The 11,662-nt window shown below is 41.0% G+C and overlaps 1 protein-coding gene across 1 annotated transcript; it reads right to left on the bottom strand.

The window, feature by feature from the left end:
• Positions 1 to 335: 335 nt before the first annotated feature.
• LOC146634172 (tripartite motif-containing protein 16) lies at positions 336 to 10,504 on the bottom strand. Its single transcript, XM_085352844.1, has 5 exons — positions 10,439 to 10,504; positions 5,616 to 5,642; positions 5,443 to 5,505; positions 1,210 to 1,349; positions 336 to 796 (listed from the first exon to the last, which is right to left on the bottom strand). The coding sequence occupies exons 1-5, from the start codon at positions 10,491 to 10,493 to the stop codon at positions 392 to 394; spliced, it is 690 nt and encodes a 229-aa protein (XP_085208970.1). The 5' UTR covers positions 10,494 to 10,504; the 3' UTR covers positions 336 to 391.
• Between the last annotated feature and the right edge of the window lie 1,158 nt (positions 10,505 to 11,662).

Raw genomic sequence — 11,662 nt, 5'->3', positions numbered from 1 at the left:
AAGTCTGCTAGGCAGCAGTCACACAGATATAATAGAAGAGCTCAGTGTTATTACACAATATGAGAGTTTATTGACTACATTTGGCACATACAAAACATCCAGACTGAATAAAACAGGCAGTCTAGCTCATGAAAAGTCCCAGCTGGATTGAAATATACCATTAAATGCCCATTCTTCTAAGTTTAAATAACACAGATAAATGCCTGTTAGTATGACATTTGGGCATCTCTGGGGACTGTCTGAAACCAATAAGCTTTCTTCATGCACTAGAGAAAGCAGAAATGGTTACAGCACTTGTTCCCCAAACATCACAAGATCCCCATCTCCCCCTGCTTTTTAAATTGATACGTGACCCTCCCTCCCTTTTCCCCGATTTGCTTCTTCTACTGTATCACTGATCCTTTTTCCGAATAAGGCAGAATGAATTTGGACCAACCCAGAATCCAGGGAAGACCTTCTCCTGGAGGTTTTCTTTGAATTTGTGAATCAGCCGCACCTCCTTCTCAGCCTCTCCCTCCACCAAGAGGAACTTTATGATGCCTGCGGGCTGGTCGACGTAGACGCCCATGGTGGAGGACAGGGGCATCTGGATGTCCACGTTCTCCGCATTGTGCCAGATCTGACAGCAGGAGCCAGACCAGCCGGCACCCCAGGAGGTTTTGTTCTCTCCGATGCCGCAGGGTCCGTCCTGCATCTTCCGGGGTGAGCTCTCGCTGACCACCCCGATCACCACCCAGCCGTCGTATTCCACCTCCCAGTACCCTCGATGGCCCAGCAGCCCTTCCTTGCACAGCACCTAAAGGTTAGACGAGCCATAGTAGGAAATTAAGCTAGCAACAAAAAAAATGGCTTCAAGAATTAAATGATGAGCAGAATTATTGATTTGATTTGCAGGCAATTTGATGAAGTAATGTTCCTAATACATTTTTTTCCCAGTAGATGCACTTCTGAACCTTTTAAATTTGCTTGTCTTTAATTATGGTAAACTGTCTTTGGATTCTTATTTGTTGTTGTCAGATCAAGATATTAACTTGGAAGACTCTAGTCATTTTTGATTTTAACATACAGGAAAAAAGCACCAACATGCTGGTTCCAAGACCAAAAGTTTAAATAAAGTTCTGGTTCCTGTTAGTTTTACTTCCTGCCTCTTTGATGGGCCCCTGAGCCTGTTCCCATAATGCCCAGAACGATGATTAACTCCAAGCTTACCTGTGGTGAGTGGTCGTATCTCTCAGGTCTCTGGTGATAAGGGCACACTGCATCTGATGTACGAGCCACCTTAGAGCCGCCCTCTGAAATCCACAACAGTTTCTCTGCAGTTCTGTCATCGAAAGAGAGGGGGATCCAATCTGAGGAAAGGGGAGGGCAAAAATACAAACTGAGACCGGGAGGCTGGTGATGGACTGGTGGCTGTCTTTCAGAGTAACCCAAAATTAAAGACTTTCAACTTTAAAATTGCACGTCTAAGTTTCGAGATCTACTGAATCCAACTCAGAAATTAGATTTTTGAGAAAGAAAACAAAAACCTTGATCTTAAATTTCTGTTGTTGCAGTTTTCAGAGTATTAATGTGCAACTTTTCTGTTTGATTTTTGGCTTAAATTATGTTTAACTGATATCTTTGGATTTAATTGGGGGCACTAACCTAAAATAGTAATATTAATTAACTATTTTTGCATTTATTCCACATTATTGTAATTTCCCCCCCTCCACTACATAAACATTATTTTGTCATCGTAAGTACATCCTTGTGCATGTACTTGCATGAATACTTGAATACTACTTTTGCCTTTATTAAAACAGATTCAGGCCTTCTCACCAAACATCTGGACAGGTGTTCGTCATTATTCATAGACAGCTGTGTTCAGCTTTTCTTTGTTTTACTTTTCTGTTAAGTAACCCAAAGATGTTAAATGTCATATTTTTATGATATAGAAACTGTTTTGTTTTGGACCGTTCCTCTTCTGACAGGCTCCTGGAATCTTATCCAAGGGTATCTAGAAATGCTATGTCCCCAGAACCTTTGGCACTCTACCACCTCGATGCTTCACTGTCAGCACTGTGATGCATTCATTGTGAAAGTCGTGGCTAGGTTCTTGCCAAACACGCCGGACCCCTTCTGAGCCGAATAACTTTATCTTGGTTTCATCTGACAGAAGAATGTGCTTCCTGCTGTTTTGTTCCGAATAGCCAGCGAGAGTTTTCTGTCACTGATGTTTTGCAGTGTCTCTTACACTCCCTGAACTGCCACATAAGATCTTCCCTCCCAGTTTCAGTGAAAAGCCCAGTACCACCCCTGTGCAATACTTGTAAGTCTATTTTTCAGAGTTAAACTGTACAAGCAGCGCATTGACCATGATGTCAATTTAGGAGCACAACCCCTGCTGCGCGGTTTACTTCCTCCACTGCTTTTTCACTTTTCTTTTTGTTTCTGTGATTACAGATTTTCTAACATGTGTAAATTTTTGTTGTGTTGAGTTTCTACATACAAGCTTTTATAGCTGACTTAGCTGTTTTTTGATTGTTTATAAGAGAAAATCTTCATTTTAGTGCTCCTGGAGTGATTAGGATTTGGAAAATATTGTGAATTACCATGTAGCTCTGTCAAATCCAGTGTGTTATTGGGAGTATTAGTAGTTTATATTAATGAATAGCACCTGGGTAAATGTGAAAAATTCTCTCATTTTGGGGGATACTCAGAGTGAGAGTTGAGGAAAGACTTGATTAATGTGACAAGTAGGGATGGGTACCGATGGCACCGGTTCTGACATAAACGGTAGTAACCAGACCGAAAAGCAGCGCACATTTCGGTGCTTTATTTCGGTGCTTTTTTTTTTCCTGAGCTGTGATACACTTCTAGCCAATCATTTTACGTTTCCGAGGATAGTAGGCGGGGCCAGGTACGTAAGTTCTGTTAGAGCAGAGCTACAGATTAAAAATGTCCAAGGCGAAGCGGTCAAAAGTCTGGCTGTACTTCACAGCAAAATATGCAAACTCAGCAGCCTGCAACAAGTGGTTTAAGCTGATACTGTGATACTGTCAAAGGAGGTAACACCAAGAATCCGATTAAACAGCTGGCGATGCATAGCGGTTTTTTTAAAAGCCGAGAAATGCGCCGTATTTGGTAGCTTGCTGCGAGACCTCACACCGTGCACGTCGGGTGGGTTGCCAGTTATCGGACCCGGAGCAACATCCCCCAAAAACCCGAAGAATAGAGTCCTGGCCCCTAGCCCTGCCAGTGTAGCAGAAATGATGAGGATGATGATGCAGCAGCAGCCGTTCTTCTCTGCGTGAGTAGCTTAATTCGTGTGTAATTTACGTTGAGTAGGCTAACCACGTTATTACATTAATGCATGTAAGGTGAACTAGCAAACATCATCATAGCTACATGCGGCTGTCTTCTTGTTTGATGGCAGATACTCCCTTCACCCTGGCCAAAAAGGCTAAAATGACCAAAGAAAAAGTGGGAAACAGTTAAACATGAGAGGGTTTAAGTTTGTGGTTTTTCCATTGTTTAAGCACTGCTTCCAGCCAAGAGTGATACCATATATGCCACATAGCTGCAGAAAAGGCACACATTGTTATCTTTTTACAAAAAAAAACAGCTGAACATGAGAGGTTTTTGGACAAAGTTTGTGTTCTCCATTCTTTAAGCACCGGTTCGAGCACCGTTTAAGCACCGGCACCGTTTCAAAAGTACCGATTTGGCACCGGTATCGGATAAAACCTAAACGATACCCATCCCTAGTGACAAGTGACCCTTCAAAGACGGGCTACGTTAAACTGGCAGGTGAACTACGAACACTGCAAACATAGGTTTACCTACTTACCTATCCACCCACCCCACCTTACCCTTTTAGCATAATTAATTTAACTTTATCCACAAAATGCCTTTAAAAAAAAGAAAAAGAAAAAAAAGAAGGTGGATACACTGGATCATCCCAAGTGTGTGTGGACAGTGTGACAGGCATTCTTTAATTTCCTTAGTGTTAAAGTGATATTTTTCAGAGGGTGGTTCTCATTTATACAGCCTGCATGAAACAACATGGTAACAACTCAAGAGGCAGTTTTTGGGATCCATTTTTGGGACATTGTAGTTTCAACCCTGCAGAGTAAAATCACCCACATTAGCTGTGCATTAGATGATCAATGACATTGTAAGTTACAGGTGGAGGTGAACCAGTAGAACCAGCTTGTTTGTGTGTGTGTAGGTCGGACCTCAGGAAGAACAGCTAAAGCTGAGGCCGATGCTTTAACAAGCAAGCAAACAAACATGAAGTGCCAGTGCCGTCAGATTCTCTGAACTCCCAGTTCTCTTAACTCCTCATGACCCTTAACATCCTTCCTTCGTTCATTATTGCTTCTCATTACTAGCTTTGTTTGGTAAAGATTAACTCCTGGGTCTGAAAAAGAAAGTCAGTGCTATAAACCTTTATTCTGTCTAACAGACAGCAGGGGGCATCGTCTAAGGTTGCAGAAAGAGGTTTGTGTAGAAATGTCTGGGAAAAGTTTAATGTCTCAGTCGCTATTTTTTTAAAAGTCTTATTTCATTCAGCACAGTTATTTTGTAAATTATTGTCCCATTTGAGTAAAAGAAAAATAAAAAAGGATAAACTAAGGCATGCTGTGGGCCCACTGTATGACTGACACCCACTTTGAGGACACACCTGCGCAAATACAGTATTATACTTATAATTTATTCCAATGTGGATCATGTTATAGTACACGTTTGCTGACAACATCAGTAACCTGATGATGTAATCTAACTCAGCAATGTGAGTGAATGAATCTCAGGGTTGGAAAAGCTTAAAAAAAAAGTTGGGCTATATGAGAGTCAGCCCCCTGCAGAGTGTTCCCCTACAGTCTTTCTCAGAATCAGCTGCTTACTGTGTGAGCAGTGAGTATAGCAGGGTAAATAATATTTACTGACCTTACTTTAACAGTCAGCCTGGTCTAACCCCCCCCCCAAACAACAGCAGCCAAAAAAACAGGCATAATAATAAAAATTAGAAGCAACTATTGGCAAGTGACGAGGCAACTTTGAATCATTTGACGTTTAAGTGGTGCGCTGTTTCTGTGGGATATAACATTTGTGAATATGCTGTTACATATTTATTTAATAATGTAGTTAGTGACTGGTTCTGGGAAATGTAATAACCATTTAAATACATATTAGGAAGTGTAATAGACTAATTGAATTTGGTGTTAAGTGATCTGGTATCTAAGTCTTACACCACGATTACTTTCTAAATTTTTATTCATTAACCTTTTTATGTGGAACAAACTTTGACCATTATTATTTTAATCTTTGATCATCTTAATAAGTTTGCTCCATAATTCTTTTGAATTAAAAAAAAATAGCATGGCGTGACATTACTTAATTATTAATTATTCATCTTTTTTTCTTTACTCAGGAGCTTCATATTAAAATAAAAAGCCTTACATTTCATGAAGTCGGCCCTGGTGGTTGGTTCGGGGATATTGGGCTCATATGGTGGCAGTATTACTGAAAAGAGGAGGAATAAGTGGATAAATAATGACACATTGATTTAATTTAATGCATTAATATCCACATGCAAAGCCTTCACAACAGCGGGACTCCATGCTGGTTTTTACCTTCTGTAGCACTACTGTTTTTTCTCCCTGGAAAAGAAAACGAGAGCATCATTTCACTGCTGTCTACTACAGACACTGTATATGGAATTACAGCCTGTCCTCAGACATGATTTCTCACATGAGCTTATATGACAAAAAGCTGACCGCTCGACGCCCAGGGTGGCAGCGGCGGTTACTTTAAACCTTTTCATCTTCCTCTACAGGCTGCACCTTCTTCATAGTGTCTGCCAGCACTGCAGCTGCAGTTAATCACCTGCTGCTCTCAACACATTGTAGATCACATAGGGGTATGTGTGAAATGTCGGCTCAGCACTGATTCATGGAGTTCCCTCATGCTTTTCGAGGTTCTGGTTTCAACGTATGGGACTCCGCATACATTTGCTGGGAACACCGTTCATGGCCACTGATGACAGGAAGCTGATTCTAAGAATTGACTTTCTGTGGGATGCTTTTTCTTCCCACCGCTGTGGGCGTGTTTATCGTGTCACAGGCTCTCCGTTTGTTCTTCCTCCAGTTTGTGAGTCACTGCGTCTTCTGACATTCGGAGAAAACTGTGATCCCTCACCCGTCCGGTCATCAATCATGCCTCTGCGTATGTCAAGTTACCATCTCTCAGATTTCACACAGAAAACGATTCGATTATTTTATGCTTCACGCTCATTTAACAGACTGTTACATCCCGGTATTTATCTGATTTGTCTAACAAAATAAGACAGAACAGGCTCGTTTTTCTGACGTCCTATATGGAGGGTATAACTGTGTTCATTTAATGAGAAGTCATAAAACATGCTTTCTTTCACTTTTTAAGAAAAAATCAAGACAATTTAATTAAACTAAACCTCACCCTACTTAAACTCTGCTCTCCCTCCCCTCATTTTTATACCATAAGAGGCTGTAACAGACTGAAATATAGTTTTATGGCAGTATTATGACCGAATCCCTGATTGTCATTCATCTCCACTAAAAAAGATAGTAAAGATTTAAGGCTTGGCCATTTGGTGAGGACATGTAGATTAAGGGTTGATTGTTAAATTATAATTGTATAAGTCGTTGCTTTTAGTGATCTAGTACTTCCTGCAGAGTGGAGGCTTTGTATGGGTCAGTACATAAAAACTTAATTTGAAAGTTGTGCTTTTATTAAAGCTGTATAATATCTGTTGAATGGCCAGAATTACATTACTTTTACTTTGTTGTATACTTATTCAGTCCCAGTTGCAGGCTTCATAAAAAGTCTTGAATTAAAAATAAAAGCATCCAGTGCAGGAGTATTTTTAACTTCAGTATTATGACGTAATTTGATTAGTTGATTTTAACTCCTTTAAATATTTGTTGGGTGTTTTACGCAGCGACAGTGCATCCTGTTTTATAAAAATCCTCATATACCTGTAAACTTTATTTGTTAAAGGTACTGTTTGTAGTTTCCGTCTGCCAATTTTAACTAAAGGTTTTACCAACAGGGGGCAGCGTTTTCCCACACCACCATTTGTTCTTTTGCCTGTTTAAATAAAGGTGATACTGACTTGCTGCATCATCTTGTGGTACCATATGAAAGTATAGCTTGGCTGAGTTAACCTTCAGTCAGTTACTATCTCTTAAACACAATACAAAGATGTTTTGAACATGAATTTGTAGTGGTAGTATTAGCTCATTTTGGAAGCCTAAACAGAGGAAGGACATAAACTTGACAGGATAAATCGAATAAATTCATGCTTCAGCTTGATACTTGTTCACTTTGAGTTTATATATCTCCAGGTTTAGTTGATTTTTATATTTATTATTTTTTTTAATCATTGTCCTTATGTTTTTCTTTTTTTTCCTCTTTTGTTGTATAGATTATTTAATGGGATGAACTACAAACTCTTTAAAGCTGTTTTTGATTATAATGGTTATCCTGTGTGTAGTTTTGATTATTAACAGGAATGCAAATGCACTGGATCCCGCGTCTTTAGAAAGGTGACTTCTGTGCCCATAGAGGTTTCCCTATGTCTGAAGAGGAGAATCCGGCACGTATCTCAGCCTGGGGAAACTTTACCTCTACGACCTGTGTGACCCTCCACTGGGGAGGATGCCAGCAGCGTGACAACCAGAAGGACAAATGATGGCCTGGCATAACATCTGCAAACATCAGATATAATTGAAGGGGTGGCATTGCTTTCTCTGAAATGTGTTGGCTTGCAATTCTCTTTACTGTGGCTAATGCACCGAGGTAGGGTAGGGTAGGGTTTCCAGAAGAGGAGTGGGCCAACTTTAAATGTGTTGGCTTTTCCTCAATAGGTAAAGTAATGTTCACTGGGTGCTTTAATTAAAACCTAAATATAGGCTGAGGTATTGTTTTGCAGGAGCTCATTACGCCAAGAACAATTACCTGATCAACATCACTAAGGCCAGAGAATTTGATAATTGGCTGGGCATGCAGACATATTAATTAAACCGTACTGAGTAGGATTCAGTTACAGACGAGGTTTGAGTTTGGATATTGTCCACATGTCATGATTGACTTCAACAGCAAGCCTGCCAGTTTACAATGCACAAGCTCAAACGTTTTAATAGACTGATGCGTTCGCATAATGCTGCACCATTGATGGATGGGGCAGACAGATATTTGGCAGGACAAAGCAGGATATAGTGAAGGTCATGAAGTCATCATTGGAAACTGGGAGCAGAAAGTCGCTGGTGACAGATCACTTCATCGGTCTTTCTCTCTCTCGTCCTTTGAGCTCTTTCAGAAAGGAACACAGCAGGTGGGATGGGGACACAATACAAGAAAAGCCTTCATTCTGATTTTTACTGGAATTGCTATTGGACAGATTAAAAAGGGACCAACAGTCATTAAATTCATCTCCAAATATGATGTCCCTGGCAACTGTCCGAAGGGAATAAATTGAACATCTCCGATAATCTTGGATATCAAGATATCAAGCCAGCAGTAAGTAAGTTGGGTTACTGGAAATATTCCAGATCTCTGGCTGCACCGTGAAGGTTAAACATCTCTGGATTCCTGTCTACACTCAGCAGTATGAACACGAAAGCCCCGCTGGGATAAACATATTCCCCAGAAGATTGATGACTTGACACAACAGCAATAGAGACATGGAGGGAACAGAGTGAGGTGTGTGGCATAAAAATATTTAAGGGCAGTGAGGCCATAAAAGGGACGGCTAATGATTAAGCTGCAGGTTGTAATGGATGGATGTGGGTTAGGGTTAGTCCCTGAAATGATTTTAAGTGAAACTCTGGTGCCCTCCCCAAGAGCGCTCGAGCTCAGCTCAGTCCAGCTGGAAAGGTCAACGGCGACTCTCACAGTGTTTCACAAGAAGTGTTTGTTTTGGAGTGTCACGAGGTAAACCTCTTTTTTCACCCCCTCCCCAGATTCCTCTCTCAGTGGGACAGAGCTATCTGCACAGATCAGGTTCAGAGCATCCCACTGAGACAGCAAGATGAGAAGATAGTGAGATGAGGTGGAGGGAGATCCAGGATCATCCCTCTAGTTCCTGTCAAGTGTCAAAACTTCCTGGCTAGAAGCCCTATGGGTGACGAGCGCACATGTGAGATGGAGATTGGAAGGACATAAAGTACACTCAGAAGGAAAAGGCCTTTTTGAAGGGCTAATACAAGTATGTAGGCTCCCATAACAAATTTCCATTTTGAATTATTTAATTATTTTTAGAGTATTTTTATGCATCAAAGATTAGCTAATCACATTAGTTAGATTTGCCACATTACGCTTGCATTCATGTACATTATGGTGACAAATTAAACTTTTAATGGCACTAATTCCTCCAGGAGACGACAAACTGCAGAAGCCGCGGGTGCTATATGTTACATAAAGGCAAAATCAAACAGCCATAAATAACACCAAGATGAGCGTTTGCATTTTGGTCCCTGAATTACTGTGCAGCATTTCACACTTCATTACTGTGGCAGCAGAGGAGGGATTAGCAACAATTGAGGATGGAGACGGAGGGAGAGCGGGTGACTTGGGTTATGCAAGCTATTATGGAATTGGAAAGACTGAAAAAATCCATAAGAAGCAGGTAGGATATGGAGAATCTATATGAAATATCTTCCTCTAGCTGGAGACAGAGAATGAAGCAACGTGGGCGTGTTTGGACAGGTGTATCACGTTGCTTAGGGACAGAAATATGAGCACTGAAACTGCAGGCGAGGCTGTGACATTGACGAAACGATCACCACCCGGCGAGAGGCTCTTTGTTGACATGATTAATGGACCAAACTGGCACAATCCAAGGTGAGGAAGGATATCTGGCTCCCAGCTAATGTCCAGGGATGGTCAGCGTGAGGTAACTTAACAACGTCAAATAAACAACATATAAAACACATAATAAATCAGTAATAACACACTGTGACAAACTGTAATTAAGATTTTTAAAGTCCATAAGGAATGGTAAATGAACTGCCTCTTAGATAATGCATTTTTACTCATTCACAAAAGCACTTTTTTCTTTGCCCAAGTGCATTCTATATAACAATCACACTGAGCAGCCCAGGCTTCAGTATCAAGGATAATTTGGCATGCAGACTGCTGCAGCCAAAGATCAGACCGCCAACTTTACAATTAGCAGATGATCTGCTCTACCTCCTGAGCCACCTTAATTTAAAACATACAAAAAAACAATCAAACAAAAACATTTGGGTCACATTACATTTGAAAGTCAAACATTTGAACTGCCGTATTTGTCATTAAATGCATCACAGTATAATGTACTCGAGCTTTAGAATATTGACTACAACAGTTCAAATGTCATGAAAGACATATTGAAGACACGATGCTCATAAAGACTCAGGTGAGATTGATTTCTTACCTGCTTTCCTGGGTACGGGCATGATTCTCGTGTTTCTCACGGCGCAGTTTGGCATCAATCGGCGACGTCCTATGACAGTGCCTGTGCATCTCCGGAGTGTCACTCTTATTAACTTCCAAATCAGTAGAGAGGGGAGGTGCACGAGTTTGGGTTGGATGTACCGGCCATCCAAAGGGATGGTCCTGTTACTTGAAACTCCTGATCCTTTCTTGGGATCGCTTGATGGAGATGAGCAATACATCCCAAGTATGCAAACTTATCTGCGTACACATGGACTGAGCACATGCACGAGGTAAACCCCAGAGCTTACATAGCATTTAGCACTGAGAAATTTAAGTATCTAGTTTAAAGAATGGGGGAAAAAATATAGCAATGTGCCCAAACCTCTTTGTGTCATGGATGTAGACAAACAGGGACGTTGGCAGCAGATACTTTATGTTCTGTGGATTGCCTCATGTGGCTTCTGTCAATCTATTGGATTTGGCAGGTCTGGAACTCAAAATCTTTGCTACTTTGTTGTGTTTGTTTTCTGGTAGAAGCCACTGCCTTTGGGGAGTGTCATTGCCATGGTAGGAGGGCGGTGGTGAGGTCAACATGTCAAAATGACATCAAGATGAATTTGGAAACGTGCAAATTTTCTGCCAGAACATTGCATTTCAACATGAAACTCAGTGCTATTCATGCAGCCTGTCAGCGGTTTTAATGTTTTGGCTAATTGGCATATGCTCACATCCACACGGCATATCAGTGCTTAGCCTTGTAGTGGCATCATAGAGGAGTCATTAGCATATCTGCTTAATACATGAAAGACCAGGAGGAGACACAAATCCCTGTAAGGGCTGCATCGGGAAGCATCTGGTGTAAAAATCTGTGCCAAGTCACATGTGTAGCTCCATACACTGTGTGGACCCTTTGCAAATAAGGACTCGTCCTGTCACCTCAGCAACACGATGAACTTTGACTGACTTTTTAAACTGCAGCTTAAACTGACTAACTCAAGCTATAGGGGGTTATTTTCTGTACAGCGAGTGGGAGATGTCTACCCACCGGGGAGCTGTCGTCAACCCAAAAATCTCATCTATTTGCAGTTGCTTTGAGCGCACGTGGCAAAGAACTTGGAGCAAAGCTTATCAAAAATGCTGCTGCACTTCAAGCTTGCAAATAGCAATTTCTAATTTCTAATTAGTCTGTTTGTCCAGATTTTACTCACATTTACTGTCAGTT

The sequence above is a fragment of the Diplotaxodon limnothrissa genome, linkage group LG4 (assembly GCF_057381915.1).
Source record: "Diplotaxodon limnothrissa isolate DT_005_m linkage group LG4, D_limnothrissa_male_GT1.1, whole genome shotgun sequence".
In the NCBI taxonomy this organism is placed as follows: Eukaryota; Metazoa; Chordata; class Actinopteri; order Cichliformes; family Cichlidae; genus Diplotaxodon; species Diplotaxodon limnothrissa.
The sequence above is the reverse complement of the archived record's forward strand: the minus strand, read 5'-3'. Positions and strand labels throughout refer to the sequence as shown.